This window comes from Poecilia reticulata, linkage group LG4, assembly GCF_000633615.1.
Source record: "Poecilia reticulata strain Guanapo linkage group LG4, Guppy_female_1.0+MT, whole genome shotgun sequence".
Classification (NCBI taxonomy): Eukaryota; Metazoa; Chordata; class Actinopteri; order Cyprinodontiformes; family Poeciliidae; genus Poecilia; species Poecilia reticulata.
Genome location: NC_024334.1, coordinates 4,901,587 through 4,918,899, shown reverse-complemented (window position 1 = coordinate 4,918,899; position 17,313 = coordinate 4,901,587). Strand labels below are relative to the sequence as shown.

Sequence of the window (17,313 nt, the reverse complement as noted above, 5' to 3'; positions counted from 1 at the left end):
TAGCGAGCTGATAGGCTAACAGGTGCAGCGGAGCGAGCTGATAGGCTAACAGGTGCAGCGGAGCGAGCTGATAGGCTAACAGGTGCAGCTTAGCGAGCTGATAGGCTAAAAGGTGCAGTGGAGCGAGCTGATAGGCTAACAGGTGCAGTGGGGCGGAGCGAGCTGATAGGCTAACGGGTGCAGTGGGGCGGAGCGAGCTGATAGGCTAACGGGTGCAGCTTAGCGAGCTGATAGGCTAAAAGGTGCAGCTTAGCGAGCTGATAGGCTAAAAGGTGCAGTGGAGCGAGCTGATAGGCTAACAGGCTAACAGGTGCAGCTTTAGCAGGATCTCAGCTCTCAGTCATCTGCATATTAATTTCTGTCACTGGTGAGAAATCTTCATCACTTGGTTGTGCTTAAAAATGCAAAACGTGTTGAATTATTGATGCGTAAACCTGGAACCAATTATCTTCAGTGTTTCTTCAGGACCTGCTGGCGGACATCTGACCCCTCGCTTGTTTTTGAGGCGACACTTTGAGAGTTAAGAGCAGTCGCTCCAAGAAGAGACATTTTCAATCACCCTTCACCAGAACAGCTTCAATCTGTTGAAGGTCAGTTTTCCTTCCATCAGGAGGCCCAAGAATGAAAAATCTGTTTTTTATGGTCATTAAATGCATCAACACTAAAAACTCTGAACACCAGCAGACACCATGTTCTCGGTTAGGGAATGAAAACAGGAATAGTAGAACATTCTTTGGGTTTCCCAAAGTCCTGCTTCCATCCAGGAACCTTACGTTGACCATCATCAGCAGCTCCGCCATCACTGAAGGCCAAACCATAACACTGCCACCACCGTGCTGACCAGACGAGCTGCTCCTCTTTGTCTCGTCTGAATCCTGCAGCTTCTTGTGAGGATCAGGAACTGGAGTCAGGCCGACTCGAGAACAACTGTCAGCTAACAGTGGTGAGCACTGCTAGCTAAAAAGTTAGCTACGCTAAACCTAAAGTGCTAACCATAAAGATTAGTTTTGCTAACGCCAAAGCACCACTCCAACATGGGATTTAGCAGACAATAATGCTAAATGCTATGTCAACATGCATAGCAGAAGCTAATGCTAAAAAATGTTCTGACATGATATTTAGTGAAACCTTAAGCTGAGGTGCCACCCCAAGATGATATGCAGCTAAATCTGATGCTAAAGCTCCACACCAACATGGTGTTTAGCAGAAGCTAATGCTCTTGATCTCTGAAGATTAAAGAATTTATGGCCCCAATCCAGTTCCGTAGGCTGGGTCATGCATTTCCTGCTGTGTTTGCATCTCATTCAGAATGCACCAACCCAGGTGTCTGGGGGGTAATTAGAGCGGGGCGGTCTGCTGTTGTCGGGGCAGTTAAACGGCCGCAGACGGGGCAGATTTATTCCCCCGCTCCTCTTTGTGTGACGAAGCCCAGAGTCAGTTCCTGTGTCATTGTTGGGCTCCGTCTGCGCCGCACACAGCGGCAGCAGCAATTAAACCCGGTTGACACACTTCAGGGTCCGGCACGAGCCATCAGGGGGAAAACGCAACACAGCAGCTTTAAACACACTCACTCTTCCTCCTCCTCCTCTTCCTCTGACGGACGGACCAGCAGTGGGACGCCACAGACGCTCTGAGCAGCTGTAATTACTGATGCCGGCTGATATTTTATTGATATTGTGCCATCAGCTGCAGATTACCATGTGGGGGCGTCTGGGTCTGTTGTTCTGCCCCAGCTGGGTCCAGTTCTGTCCTAACAGATGAAAGAAGTAGATGTTGGTTTGGATTTTTCTGCAAAATTTGATCATTTTTCAGGAAAATATCCTTTAATTTCTCTCTTTAATGTTTTTAGCCATTTGTGAAGCACACAGATATTTCATTTTAACCTGATATGCTTCCTTTCATGTCTGTATTCTGATTCACATGGAAATGTAGCGATGGAGCAGCGCCATGCATGTGGTAAACCTGCTGATCTGACCTGGGGATGGACGCATCAGGATTTGTTACGTTTGTGTCCTTGAAGGCATTCCAGGTTATTTAATGATCGAGGTCCAATTCTTCATACATGTATTAAAATCACCCCCTCATGGACTTTGTTTAGTTTCGTCATACCAAAATGTTTCAGATCAACAAACTCTGGCTACGTCCAGCAAGAAATACGACTCAAACTAAATGGTTTCATTTAGTTTGAGTCAGTTCAGGCTGCCATCAACCGGCTGTCATGGCGGCCTGAACGGCCCGATTTCGATGTTTTCACCCCAAAATAAATCAGATTGGTGCCACTTCTATATGTGGAACTAAATCACATCCAATCATTTTCCAAGCATCTGGACCAGGTTACATTTGATCCATCATGGACGGGAGACATGCATCATAGTTCTGCAGCAGAAAACGTCAGACGGTAAATCTGGACGTAAACAATGGCTGAAAATGATTATGTCGAAGTGATGAAAGCAGTCAGAGTCAGTGAACACATCACATCCCAACCCCACCACTCCACATCCAAACAGCAGCTGTGTTAGCCTAGCATTAGCATGTTCCTTCTCTGTTTTGATGCGACTTGTTGCCATTCTGCTGTAGATTAGCTGCTGCTAACCTGCTAACTGAGGCCGATGGAGTCTAGGAGTCTCCATCCTAGGAGTCCAGGAGCTCTTTAGGGGTTCTGGTCATTTTTTAATTTCATCCTCTGCACTTGGGCTGAATCTGCTGGGATATTAACCTAAGATTGGCTCTGAGATGTTTTCCTCTTGGGAATAAACTTTCTCTCTGTAAATTAATAGGTTATTTCCAAACTGTGGAGTCTAACACCAGATGTGTTTTAATTTCTCTCTGGAAAACCAGTTAAACTGATTCATCACGATCCACCAATAGGTATATTTCTTAGGAGAACTGGAGGTTAACGGCTGAAGCTCTGAGCATGCGCGCTGTGGCTGGTACGTCAGGAGGCGGGAGGATACGGGGTTTCCCACTCTGATTTGTAAACTAGGGGTGATAGATAGATTTTAAAAACACTTCTGCAACTAAGACCTCAATTTTATGAACAAATAAAAACACAACTTCAGTTCTCATTCCTTGTAAAGCCTTAAAATAATAGAATTTATTGGCTGCAATCTTTTTTCAGCAAGATTCTCTGTTTAAAATACCCCGTCGTGTTGCTCGGTGGAGTGGTACGGTCCGGCCGGAGTCTGCCTCCGCCAGGCCAGCCTCCATTGCTCACTACTCGTCTAAAAATGGAGGCGGTAGGACGGAGGTTTGTGTGGAGGAGACGGAAAGGAGACCGTTGATAGACTTGGAGCTAACGGCCCGATTTCAGTTTGTGCTTTAATGGAGCGGACTTTTGTTCTGGCGTAGCGGGCCTCCATGAAGAGCCCCGAGCTGCTAGCATGTGTGAGAAAACAGCCGGAGCTCGCTTTTCGCTTTTTATCTATTTATTTTACTCTGAAGCGGGGATTCAGACTGACGACTTGCAGGTTTACAGATAGACTAACTTATGCTTTAAACAGATTTTATTATAATTATACACGTCGGTTTGTTGTTTTCGGCCGTTTTCACCCGTCCTGTTGAAAGCGATGTACAACACGGTGTGGACGGCAGAGAGAGCCGGACAGGACGGAGACTGGCGGGACGTGATGATGCCCTATTCCACCGAGCTCATCTTCTACCTGGAGATGGATCAGCCTCCAGGTAGGCGGGGGAACCGGGAGGGACGAGACGCGGGTGGTGTTGTGTTCGCTTTGGTTCCCCCTGGAATCAGCGGAAGGTTTGAGCAGCTTCGTCCCGCCGGACTCCATTAATGCTGGAAGTAGAACCTGATTTTTAAAGGAATATTCCACGTTTTAACTGCTTTATTTCAGATTAAGAAACTTGGAGTGAATTTATATAAACTGACCATTATGTCAGAGCTTTTATTAAAAAAACGATGTAAACTATGTTAGCTGCCCTAAACCCCACATTTATTGGATAATCTATAAACCAGCCCAGGTTTGTCTAAAGACTGGATTATTGAACATCTGAGGTAAACTTTTACCTGAACTTTCCCCAGTAGCCTGCAGGTTTCACCAGTGGGAAAAAAAAACATGTTTAGTGGAAGAATGTTGTCATTTTTACCTGAATTAAGCTGGTAGAGGCCCAAGAAGCTTTACAATCCTCATTTTTATTCTTATTAGATGTGAAAAGCTTTATATTTATGGTTTCCAGACCATAAATACTGAGTTTGTTTACAGTTTGTGCCTGTGGATGTTTCCTCTGCCTGATCTTTGTCTGTTCAGACACATTACATAAATGACAGCAGCAGATCTGCTGCTCTTTGTTAAAACCAGATTCTGGTTTCTGACCCAAACCGTCTGTTATTAGCTGCCAGCAGGACTTTATGCAGTAATCTGTGATGTTTGATTGGAGGTGAAATGGTTCAGCGTTTCCTGTGAATCAGCAGCTTTGGGTCTTTATTTCTGGATCTTTCTGAGCTCAGCGCTGCGTTCAGGGGGGATGGGGATTCAGACGGAGTATGAAATCCTCGATCTGTCACCGGATCGCTGTGTCGGAGGTCCGGGGAGAACCGGGTCGGGCTCCTGGACCTTTGAGCTGCAGGTTGATGATCATCCTGATGCTGCAGGAAAACGACTCGACTGAGGTTCTGCAGCGTTTTGTTGCTCCTCATCTTCTCTGGTTCTGGTTGGTTTGATGGTTTTCAGACAGAACCTCTGCGATTGGGTCGGAGGAGGACGTGATGCTGCTCAGGTCTGTTTGGACCTCTGAGGCCCGGTTAGAGGAGCTGAAGCATTTCTGCTGCATTCCTTCAATCAGCTGATCAGAACCTCCAGCAGCTGCAAATATCACAACAAACCCAGTCAGTAGACGGGTTCTGCTCCAGGTCCGGTTCTGCTCCAGGTCCGGTTCTGCTCCAGGTCCGGACCGGTTCCCCTCCACAGCTCGGACCGGTCCGGTTCTGCTCCCACCTGTTGGGTCTCGTCCAGCTCCTCCTCCTCCTTTCTTCCTCCTCAGAGCCCCGCCCCCTCCTGCCAGGCTGCGTCCTGATTGGCTGAGGCTTTGGGTTTAGGAGCGGCCCGGCCCGGTCCGTTCCTCAGTCCGACAGAGCGTCGAGGAGGAGGAGGAGCAGCTGAGGGCCGGTTGCTTGGCAACATGCAGCTGATGGACGGCACCGTGCAGGACGGTAGGACTCGGACCTTCATCCTCCAGTGGCTCTGGTTCTGGTCCAGAGTCACGTGATCCCGATTCTTTCAGAACTTCCAGAACTTTGTGTGTTTCTGGGTTCAGGACAGTCTGAAGCTTCAGTCCAGCAGAACCAGGTCCAGCAGAACCGGGTCCAGTTCCTCCAGCTGCTGCAGAACCAGCAAGGTTCTGATTGCTCTGACCCGTTAGTCTGACCAGCTGCAGCCTGAACTGAACTGGTTCTGATCAGCTGTTCTGCTGGGTCCGACTCTTTTTAGTGGAAGCTGTCTCAGTGTGTGTCTCAGTGTGTGTGTGTGTCTCAGTGTGTGTGTGTCTCAGTGTGTGTGTGTCTCAGTGTGTCTCTCGGTGTGTGTCTCGGTGTGTGTGTCTTGGTGTGTGTTGTGCTCCTTTGTCTGCCGCCTGTCGGTCCCTTTGTTCCCTTGGCTCGGTCTGGTCCGGTTTGAAAGGAGTTCCAGCTCCTCAGTGGTTCTTTGTTTGGGTGGTTCTGGTCCGGATGCAGGATGACCTGGTTCTGGTTCTGGACCTGATCAAACCTCAGATCAGTTTGAGTTTAGAGATTTGCACTTTATTCAACTATAACTACTGTGTGTGTTTATATCTGTGTGTGTGTGTGTGTGTGTGTGTGTGTGTCTCGGTGTGTGTGTGTGTGTGTGTGTGTGTGTGTGTGTGTCTCGGTGTGTGTGTGTGTGTGTGTGTGTGTGTGTGCGCGCCACGTGTTCCTGACTGCAGAAAACTTTCTAAACCCGTTAATGTTAAGTTGAGCTGCAGCTTCCTGGTTTCACCTGCTGCAGCGGCGGCTCATGATGCAGCAGGTGCTGCAGCAGGTGATGCAGCAGGTGATGCAGCAGGTGCTGCAGCGGCGGCTCCGTCTCACTTTGTGACTCTGAACTATTGTTTGTGGAAGAGACAAAATGTTCCAGCAGCTGCAGCCAATCAGAGGTTGGCAGCAGGACGGATCCTCCAGTCAACGAGCTTCACCTCATTCATTCATTCATTCATTCACTCATTCATTCATTCACTCCAGGTTTCTTTTCCTCTGAAGTTTACAAGCTGCTGATTTTCCTGAAACATTTTCATTCTTCAGTTTTTTTTAACTCGTCAGATTTTCTGTTGGCTGCAGACAAAGAAACTGGAGGAACCTGAGCAGGAAAAGGAAATATTAATATTTGATTATGTATTAAAGCTCCACCCAGTGAGGTCACCTGCTCTCTGCCAAACCAGTGCAGCTGCAGCCAAAATCATTTTAGGAATCTGTTATTCAGATAGTTTACCCACGAGGCACGGAGGTAAAACCTGAAACTGCTGCGGCGCCAGTTACTCAACAGGCTGTTGCTAGGCAACAAACCGGGTCGTTTCCGTCAGCGGCTTTATGAGACGTTTGGCTTTTCTGGAGGAAAAGCTGCTGCTGGTCGGTGCCTTACCAGAGGAACCAAACCTCTGGATCTCTGGTCCGTGTTACTTAGCAACCTCTACTTCCTGTAGCGCCAACGTCTGATGACATCACGCCTGGTTGGTTGGCTCCAGCCCAGGCCTGACATAAACCATAATATTGGTGTTTTCAGACCATTTTACAGTTATTTGATGCTTCTGGCATAATAATAATGATAATAATGATCATATTCTTATTCAGAAAACATTTTAAATATCCAAAATAAACAAACAAACCAGAAACAAGAAATAAAATAAATCATGAAATTTCTGTAAACAAAATAAGGCCAGAGCAGCAGACTGAAACTCTTATCATCCAGTTTTTGGTAGAAAGAAAAAACAATAATCATGCAAATAGAAGTTATTGAGTGTTTTAATTTATTATGGATGAACTGATTTATTGATTATTACGACAGGCCAAACCAGCAGATGGAAACCGACAGGAAGCAGTTACTGTGTGACTTTATTGACCTGATGTTTTCTAGCTGCTCTGAGGAAAAACTTGTGAATTTTGTTTAGTTGCTGAACTCGTCTGCAGCGCTGCGGCCATGTTGCTCCGAGATGCAACAATATCGATTATTAATCACAGAAAAATTGATCCGCATCGTCTTCAGGGCAAAGCAGAAGATAAAACCAGGTTTGAACTTTGAACTCCAGAGAAGGTTCAAAAGTTTAAATTCTGCTCTGATGTCTAAAAAGTGACAAAAGTTTTAGTTTCTGATCAGTTAAACCTGATTTAAAATTAAACACGACGGATGATCTCTTTACTATTCATTAGGAAAAATCTGTTTATTTCCTTCTTTATTTAACTTATTTTCTCAAGACTAAAACAAATGAATAGATTATTTGTTTTTCAGATACTAAAAATCCAAATACTGAATATTACATTTAAAATTGTTAAAATTTTTAATTTCAAGAACTTTTAGTTGGAAAGTAAAAGCTCTAAACGAGATAAATTCAGTCAATCTCAAGGTGGAGCAGAGCTACAAGCATTTATTTATCAGATCATTTGAGTTGTTTCTATAAGTTGATATATTGATTATTGCACCATATTGAAGGCAGATGGAATCAGAATCATCTGGGGTAACGCTGTACTGTCATCAAAGCAAATCAATGTAAGATATTGTGATGAAGTTGCTGATTTGCTCCCAGCTGTCTCATCGCTCGCCCTCTCTCTCTCTCTCTCTCTCTCTCTCTCTCTCAGCTCTTCCTCCGAAGCCAGTTAGACCCCAGCCGCCGCCGCCTTCTTCCGGGGTCAGAGGTGACGATGGCGACTCGCTGCAGGAAGCAGAGTGGTACTGGGGAGACATTTCCAGGTAGATCCGCCGCAGCACTCGCATCTGGAACAATGTTCTGGTTTCTCTCAGCTCTTTGAACCACGGAAACAATATTATCTTCTTTAATCTGCTGCTACTAATGGTTGCTATGGCGATTTCAGCATCAGGCCTCCACTTATAACATGGAAAAGATAAGTTTTTAGTTGTTGTTTTTAAAGCCAGAGAGCGAACCAATCACAGCGCAAAATAATTATTTTTCCCATTACACAAAGCATCAAATGCTTTGTCAGAATTAAGACCCATGAAGATCAGAAAAACTCGTCCCATAAACTTCAGCAACCAAAACAGTTTCTGTGATTCTTATTAAAAACTCAACAGACATGAAATGTCAGAGCTGCTAAAGCTACATTAGCATCATTTCATTAAATCTCCTGTTTGTTGCTCATCTCTGCTCAGTGCAGCAGGTTTAACTCATCCTGCAGGGCCGGTCCAAGGCTGATGGGGCCTGGGGCAGAATCTGACTGAGGGGCCCCATCAGCACCTCTAACAGCTTCTGTGTTGGATTTAATCTGGGAGGAGGAGGAGCTTAACTGGCCAACATAAAAACAATCAGTTATAATAAGACAGCGCCACACGCTGGGCAGCGAGTTGAGATGGAAACGCTGCGTAATTCTTTGTTCACAAAGATAAATCATCCTCATCGCTCCTCTGAAGGCGACTACAAGTTATTCCTGCGGTTCACTTAGAGCTGCACAACCAGAGCTAACACAGTGGGTTTAGACTCTTACCTCAATGCAGAGTTCTGGAAAGAAACATGATTCCTCACAGGAGGTTGATGTAAATAACAACCCGTCAACCTGTGTCCAGTTTCAGTGAAAGGAGGCGAGCGCGATCCACGCTGAGGTAAACTGTAGAGATCAAGCCGCAGCGCGAGGCAGCTGTGTGATCGGCCTGCTCTCCTGGCTTTAAATGCATAAACTATAAACTTCTAATTTAGGAATAAGTTTGCACTGCCAGTGAAACGCTCAGAGCAACTAAGATGCTTTCAATCCGGATTAAATACAAAAAAAATAATCATTTCTTTTTCTTTAATTATGTCCCTAAAAACATAAACAAGCAGCGCTCAGCCTGGTGGGGGCGCTAGTAGAGCCTGGTGGGCAGCCAGGCTTATAATGCACTGGGAGAAACCCTGTTACTGTATATTATGTATGAGACATTTACTGGCACATTTGTGTATTTGTTTAATTTTGTCCCTCTCGGCGCTCCGTACACCTCGGAGATCCCGGCAGTAGATTCATCATGTCTGCTGATGTCAGAACATCCCATAATAATCACAACAGGCATCCAGAAATTCATGGCTAATAATATTCAACATGTTGGAGTTGATTAATGAAGCCCAACTGATTCTGTCCATAATTAATTATTTGAAATAAGTGGTTAAATCTGGGATGAATATTTAATTCAGAACTTTAGTAAATTTTAAATAATAAAGTTTTTCTGATTAACAGTTAATTCAGTTTAAAACAGTGAAACAATCCTAGTTTTAACCTGATTTCACTTGTAAACACGTTAAATTATTTGGATTTTAAATTAAAATAATTTTATTTCAGATAAACATAAAAAATCATCAGAAATAAACTAGAGTAAAAAATTAATTATTGGATGCATTAAAAAGTTGAATAACTGAGGAAACGTCATGAAGAGAAAGAAAATGTGTTCAGTTTAAGTTGGAGCTGCTAATATCTTCCTGGACGGATCCAGCTGGAGGTTCGGCCACCAGGGGGCGTGTGTGAGCCGCTGCGTTAGCTTCCTGTGGTTCTGCTCGGTTCTGTCTGTCTGATCGGCCTGTTGCCATGGTTACAGGGAGGAGGTGAACGAGAAGCTGAGGGACACGCCAGACGGGACCTTCCTGGTGCGGGACGCCTCCACCAAGGTGCAGGGGGACTACACCCTGACCCTGAGGTACGCCGGCGGCGCCCAGACCTGCCGGTCGGGTTCTGGTTCTGGTTCAGACCCGGCTCACCCTCTGCTCTGGCTCTGGTTCTGTTCAGGAAGGGAGGCAACAACAAGCTGATCAAGATCTACCACCGAGACGGGAAGTTCGGCTTCTCGGAGCCGCTGACCTTCGGCTCGGTGGTGGAGCTCGTCGGCCATTACCGGCACCAGTCACTGGCCCAGTACAACACCAAGCTGGACGTTCGCCTCACCTACCCGGTGTCCCGCCTCCAGCAGGTGAGGTGCATGCTGGGTAACGGACTGCAGCTCAGAGGAGGTTTCAGATGAATTTCTCCTGGTTTTGTCCAAACTGCAGCAGATTGAAGATCCAGATTTTCACCATTTAATTTTAGTTTAATTTCAACCTTTTTGTTTTATTAGTTTCCTACTTTATCCAAATAACGTGTTTTTATCGCATTCAATGTTTCATACCCTGTTTTTCTTTATTTAGTCATTGCTGAACTCTTCCAGTAAATTGAAAATGCAAACATGGATGTAATTTTCTATTTTCTGAAAACTCCCCGCCTCGTCTGGTCGACCAGTCAGACGTTTGGATCACGTCTCTGATTCATTCAGTTATGCTCCATCATTTAAAGTGGAGCTCCAACATGCAACGCCGACTTTATTAGGACCATCAGATGTTCTGACTCCAGACTTCAGCTTCCTGGCGTCGCCTATAGAAACCCAGACAGTTTAAAACACGGAACCAGGTTACATCTACGGACCGGCCGAAAACCCAGAATAAAATGTGAAATATTAAGAGACAGAAGATAATTAGAGTATCACTGGAGATATAGAGGCAGCCGAGAAGAGACGTAAACCGTCACTGGGCAAATGGTTAAATATATATAACCCAAACATGTCTGATCCAGTTACAATAAATACTTTATTCAAGAGCCACAGTTTAAACACTGGCTAGGACAAGGTTTAAAGATGGAGACTTTCCAGGAACTCCAGCAGGAGTTCAGTCCAAGAGCTCAAATCATTTTAGATATTAAGGGACTTTATAACAAAGAGATGAAACATAAAATGGACCCAAAATGGTCAAAATGCTGATTGAGAGCAATAAGGGTAAAAAGGATGGAGCAGCATAGAAACTACAACATCCTCTTCCAGAATCTGGAGGAAACACTGAGGAATATTTATAACACCCAGATTTACCAGTGAGTTCAGAGTTCAGCCATGTTGGAGACACTGGAGCGTTTAATGGGAGCCACACACTGTCTGACTCGGTTCTGGGGCAAAATACACACAGATGGGAACAATACTGGGCTGCACAGTACCTGAGACCGGTCCGGTTTTATATCTTGGTCTTTTGGAAATGCTGAACTTTAAACAAGTCCAGTGAACTTGTTTAAAGTTCTGCTGGCGGCAGAAAGGTGGTGACAGGAAGTGGTGACAGGAAGTGGTGCCAGTCTGAACCTGCTGAGGACACAGGAGGAGCAACGGCAGGACAAAGTGGACACATCAGCGATACAGGACTGATTTTGGATGCAATGGTCCCCTTGTCTCCTCCAGAAAATACAGAACAACCTTTTCGGTTGTTCTGTATTTTCTGTCTCTTGTAGCTACAGCAGGGCAGTGAAGGCCAGGGGTTTCCCACCCTGCCTACCAGGGGCTGCAGCTAGATTCGGCTCACTGAGCGTCTTAACAGATCTGGTTTGGTTCTGTGCCGCCTGGTTTCCAGCTTTGTGTTTCTCTGTGAACCTTGAAGTAAATGTTTGACCTTAAACTTGTCCCTCCATCTTCCACCCGTCTCTTGTCCTCACCAGGACCAGCTGGTGAAGGACGACAACATTGACGCTGTGGGGAAAAAGCTGCAGGAATACCACAGCCAGTACCAGGAGAAGAGCAAAGAGTACGACCGGCTGTACGAGGAATTCACCAAGACCTCCCAGGTAAACGTCCTGGTTTCCAACCAGCATGACATCGCTTCACCTTGTTCTGCTGCCCCCAACCTGCTCCTCCTCCTCCTGACCTCCCAGGACATCCAGATGAAGCGCACGGCCATCGAGGCCTTCAACGAGACCATCAAGATCTTCGAGGAGCAGTGCCAGACGCAGGAGCGCTGCAGCCAGGGCTGCGTGGAGCGCTGCAGCCGCTGCAGCGGCGACAAGGACACGGAGAGCATCCTGGTCAACTTCGAGAAGCTCAAGTCCCGCCTGGGGGAGATCCACGACAGCAAGGTGCGTTTGGAGCAGGACCTGAAGACTCAGGCCACGGAGAACCGCGAGACGGACAAGAAGATGAACAGCCTGAAGCCCGACCTCATCCAGCTGCGCAAGATCCGCGACCAGCACCTGGTGTAAGTAGCAGCAGGCGCAGCGCAGCTTCCTGTCTGGAAAGCTGAGCTTTGACTGTAGGAGGAAGTCAGCAAAGTTTAGAAACCTAACAAACCAGCACCCTCCTTGGACATTTACAAGCATTTTGTTGGTGGCAGTGATGCCCCACAGTGGGGACAAAATAGATTCAGAAAACTGAAATCCTGACGGCGTTCAGGTTTCTGCTCCACTTCTGACCAGCATTTCCAGCCATGTCCTCTCGCCTCCTTTGGATTCTGGAGAATCACATGACATGATGGCCTTTATGTTCGATATCATCTCTAATTATTCAAAGATACTCGGTTGTATCAACACAACAGTCCACAAACTTCTGGCTACCAGTTCGTGACGTCAGTTTCATTTTGTGCAAAATAACATTTACTTACGTTCTTCTTCTCCTTCTTCTCCTCCAGCTGGCTGAGCCATAAGGGAGTCCGGCAGAAACGAATCAACGACTGGCTCGGCCTACAGAACGACGCCGCCGATCAGTGAGTGTCCACCTCGGCTGGAAGCGGCCATGTTTGCGGTGCGGCGTTCTCACTGTGAGTTTCTGTGGCTGCAGAGGCGGCGAGGAAGAGGAGAGCCTGCCTCACTACGACGAGAAGAGCTGGTTCGTAGGAGACGTGAGCCGGACGCAGGCGGAGGAGCTGCTGGGCGGGAAGCCGGACGGAGCCTTCCTGATCCGGGAGAGCAGCAAGAAGGGCTGCTACGCCTGCTCTGTGGTGTGAGTACGCCACACACCCAGGGCGCCACGAACCAATCAGGGAGGGTCTGGTCTGGAGCAGAGAGGGAGCTAGCTTACCTAAACTACCGTGGTTACCATGGTTACCGTAGTGGGGCCGAGGGTCGTATCTGTCTGTTCTTCATCCATCAGATTGGAGCAAAGAGTTTCAGGACATTAGCATTAGCTGCTACGTGATTAGCATTGAGATGCTATTTTAGGTTAGCATAGCTTTGCTGATAAGCTAACTTCTTTTAGCAAAACTTGAACACGACAACAGTCTTGTTGTCTGATTGGATCGTTTAGAAGCAGCTTCACTGCTGCTAGCAGATGTAGCCGTGCGTCAGATTTATGGGCGTACCGGAAACACCAACACTGGAACCTTCAGATGGGAAACGCAAAATAAAATAAAAAGTTTTTAATTGCGTTAAAATTTTTAGCGCTTTAACATCTAAACAGAATGAACACGTGGCAGTGTTGCCTAGCAACCTTCTGTCCCAGAGCAGATGGATGATCTGCCTGAGCTTCTTCAGTAACCAAGGAATCCAAATTATTCAACTTGTTTCGGAAAAACCAAGGAGCTGCGATGGCCTAGTCAAAGTTTAGACCTTACTAGTGCAGAGTTTGCCCCAGATCCTCCAGAACCCGACCAATTTGCTCCTGTGTGTAGTTTGGTAGTTTACCCCGTGTCGTCCCTGCAGGGCGTCGGGCGCGGTGAAGCACTGCGTCATCTACAGCACGCCGCGCGGCTTCGGCTTCGCCGAGCCGTACTTCCTGTACGGCAGCCTGAAGGAGCTGGTCCTCCACTACCGCCTCACCTCGCTGGTGCAGCACAACGACGCGCTCAACGTGCGCCTCGCCCACCCCGTCCACGCCCCCGCGCCGCCCCTCTGCAGGTGAACCCAGGGGGCCGGACTAGATCTATTTCTACTAGAAGTTCCCGGGCGGCGCTCTACATCTAGACTGCTTGATTTGCACAGGAAGTGAATGTGAAGAGAAGAAACGTTTCAGGTTCAACGCCGACCCCATCGACTGCGTCTGGAAACATTCGGCCTGCCGGGCCGCCATGTTGGGGGCGGGGCCTCCGGCCTGGGCCTCAGCAGATCCACAGGAGGCTTTAGGCGTCCGTTCTAAAGCCTGATCAGAAACGCCTGCAGCGAAATTTATTCATCCGCTCTGAAATGAAACCATTCAGAAAGTTCTACAGCTTGTTGCTCTGGGCCCGGCTCTGGGTCTGGGTCTGGTTCCGGCTCTGGGTCCGGTTCCGGCTCTGGGCCCGGTTCCGGCTCTGGGCCCGGTTCCGGCTCTGGGCCCGGTTCTGGCTCTGGGTCCGGTTCCGGCTCTGGCTCCGGTTCTGAGCAGCAGCTGGAAGCCAACTCTTACATTTACAGTCTTAATCCACCTGATTTCAGATGAAACAGGTAATTTAAACGGCAGCAGCTGAAACGGTTCTGGTTCTGGATCTGGATCCAGAAACAAACATTTTGATCCAACATGAAGGAAAAATGTAGATTTAACAAAACAATCAGAACCAAAGACTTTAACAGGCAGAGCTGGAAATTTTGCTCCTGATTTCATTTCCAGCATCGTTTCTGTCCTTCACTGACATCTAGTGGTGAAGTTAAAAACTGCAACAAAGAGCAGGAAGTTTTCTCCTAAAAAAATTACAACTAATTTAGCATTGTAAACTTTAAATGGGCCGTTTGAGCTGATTGGTCGGCGCCTCCTTCCTGTGGAGCTTCTGGCTCTCTGATTGGCTGATGACCGGGTCTGCTGGCTCCTCCCCCATCTGCAGCGAGTCCACAAAAACCCACAGGTGTGTGTGTGTGTGTGTGTGAACCCGTCTGACGCTGAAAGCCATTAGTGGTGAAACTGTTCCCGTTTGGACCCGGCAGGCGGGTCAGAACCGGGTCGGGCCGCCCCACCCTTCAGAACCACAGCAAAGGAGCTGAACTGTGAGCGTTTATTTATTTCATGCTGAGTGAAGCTGACAGAACTGCAGACTGGACCGGACCGGACCGGACAGAACTCCAGCAGCACAAAGTACCGACCCGGTTCTGCTGCACCGTTTCCCTCCACTCCGGTTCTCTGAACCCGTTTGAATGTACAGAGACGGGTTCTGATCCGTTTACCCTCCACACACTGACTGACCTCTGCAGGTGCTACCGGGTCGGACCGGACCGGGTCGGGTCGGGTCGTCGCCCCCTCAGGTGTTTTCAAGCCAGCAGCGGGAAAACGAAGCGAATCAGGGTTTTTTGTTTTTGTGTCCGGTTCTCATCCGGTCAGTTTGTTGTGACCTCTGACCTCTTCACCGTCTCCATGGGAACTACTTGAAGTGCTGAATGTGTTTCTGAGAGTTTATTAAAGTTTTAAGCTGCACACATCTCCCTGTGATGTCTGATCTATAGATATAGATCTATATTTAGTTTATATGAACAGCTGGAAGCTCGATTCTCATCCCTGGAACATTAAAACCAAAGATTTTAGTTTGTCAGAGGATTTATTTGCTTTTGCCACTTGGAAAAATTTTTTGGAAGAATCTGTAAAATCCTGGTTTGTTTACATTCCAGATGTAAAGGAAAAAAAAGCGTTCAGTTTGTGGATCGAGACAAAAATGTCTGGATGTCAGAAAACGATCAGCGGATCCGTCTGGAAAATCATCCTGCAGGAAAACGTCCAGAATCTGATGAAGGTTTCATCAAAACTCATGAAAAAACTGCTGATGGAAACAATCTGAGTCTGAACATTTAATGTTAGATTCTTTAGTTTTTGACGTTTTATTTTTTAGAACCTGCCCTGTAATTTAAGTTATTAGCTGAAATATTACAGCGAATTACAGAAAAAATTAAAATGTCGCAAAGTATTACGACTTTATTCACGTTGTTACACGTTAACTCATTCTGACGTCTAAGTAGTTTGACTGACTTGCACATTATTATGACTTTATTATACAACTTAATTTTCACCATTTATTCTTCTACGATTCTCAAACTTTCTTATTTCATGTTTGCCACATGTTATAATTTTACTCAGTTTAACTTCAGAATATGACGACGTTACGCCATTCAAACTTATTTCAAGTTTGTCGCATTACTACGACTTTTTCTTAGTATAATTTCTCATAATATTACAAATTAATTCTTTTTATTCTGGCATCAACTTAATTTTCGTATATTTTTAACCTGGTCCTAATAAATACTCCATCAATCGGCTCCAATAAATTCAAAATAAACGTTAAAGTTTATAAACAAATCGTCTATTTAACAATTTTCTGTAAATTCAGTTGAAACTTTTTCAGCTGGAACTGAAGTAAATTTAGTTCAGATCCAGTTGAACTAGCAGTTTCTGCCGGATGATTTCCCAACGTTCCTCCGTCGGGAGGAGGGGCTTCGTGCACGAGGCTCCGCCCACAGCGCCATGACTTTCCCCTCATGGCGCTGAAAGCAAACAGGAAGTTTGTGCATCAAACCAAAACAATCAGTTTAACCAAGTTTACTTTTCACCGACTGTTTGGTTGAAGTTTCCAGTTTTTGGAAAACTTGACTTTTGTCCGGAACGTGTCGGGGAACCGAGGCGGCCGCCGGGTCGGATCCGGCCGCCGACGCGTTCCGCCATCACAGGACTGTTACAGCGACGGTTTGAACCAGTTTGATTCTCACTGGGAGTCGCGTCGCATTTTACCAGCTTCTGGTCAGAAATGTCACATTTTAAGAGAAGAAAAAGGTTTTACAGTGTACATGACGCCCGTCCCGTTCCCCCTGTACTGATCCAGCATGCATCTTTGGTACTTGACTGTTTTATGTGTAAAATAAAGAAAATGTTTAAAAGATGTCTTTGGAAAACAACTGTTATTTGTCTGTTTTTGGTGTTTTCTGATCTGAATTATGAGCAAATTTAACCGCAGAGAAAGTGGAGGGTTAAAAATCTGAACTGTTTTTCATTCCTGATCGGCGTTTTCTCCCGTTTTCGCTCCAGTCTCACTTTGGTTTCTCGTTTCGGTTGCAGACGTTTGTTGGTTGTAAATTCTGACTTGGTTAAAACGGGCAGCAGCGCCGCGCCGCCATCTTGGCTTCTGTTGCAGAATAAAGACAATATTTTGATGAAATGCAAAAACTGTTGGTGTGTTTTATGTTATCTAGTCCAGGAACTGATGAAAAGTTCATTCATAGAAAAATCCTTTAGAAATTGTTTCTATTAGAAAACTTCAGATTCTGGGCATCAATCTGCTCAGAAATATTTAATAACAGTTTTTCATGTAAGGACCGTTGGTCTCCTGCATGATATACATAGATATATATATATAGATACACACACAGGGTTTCCCCCAGAAAACTTGCTGAGCCCGGTGGTCGAGGCCTCCACCGTGTTTTTGAATTAAAAGATG

The 17,313-nt window shown here is 46.2% G+C and overlaps 1 protein-coding gene across 3 annotated transcripts in view; it reads left to right on the top strand.

Annotated features, from left to right (window-relative positions):
* The window catches only part of LOC103463201 (phosphatidylinositol 3-kinase regulatory subunit gamma), a 76,543-nt gene extending 59,509 nt beyond the window's left edge, over positions 1 to 17,034 (top strand). The window contains exons 1-9 of one of the 3 annotated variants that reach the window (XM_008406424.2): positions 3,224 to 3,681; positions 7,820 to 7,931; positions 9,756 to 9,854; positions 9,944 to 10,124; positions 11,660 to 11,785; positions 11,873 to 12,192; positions 12,622 to 12,696; positions 12,771 to 12,932; positions 13,631 to 15,507. In XM_008406424.2, the coding sequence (XP_008404646.1) occupies positions 3,567 to 3,681; positions 7,820 to 7,931; positions 9,756 to 9,854; positions 9,944 to 10,124; positions 11,660 to 11,785; positions 11,873 to 12,192; positions 12,622 to 12,696; positions 12,771 to 12,932; positions 13,631 to 13,829 (1,389 nt within the window). In that variant the 5' untranslated portion in view covers positions 3,224 to 3,566 and the 3' untranslated portion in view covers positions 13,830 to 15,507. Of the gene's footprint in view, positions 1 to 3,223; positions 3,682 to 3,803; positions 5,168 to 7,819; positions 7,932 to 9,755; positions 9,855 to 9,943; positions 10,125 to 11,659; positions 11,786 to 11,872; positions 12,193 to 12,621; positions 12,697 to 12,770; positions 12,933 to 13,630 lie in introns of those variants that run through there. The other 2 variants (XM_008406425.2, XM_017304306.1) reach the window with 2 other exon arrangements.
* Positions 17,035 to 17,313: the final 279 nt, after the last annotated feature.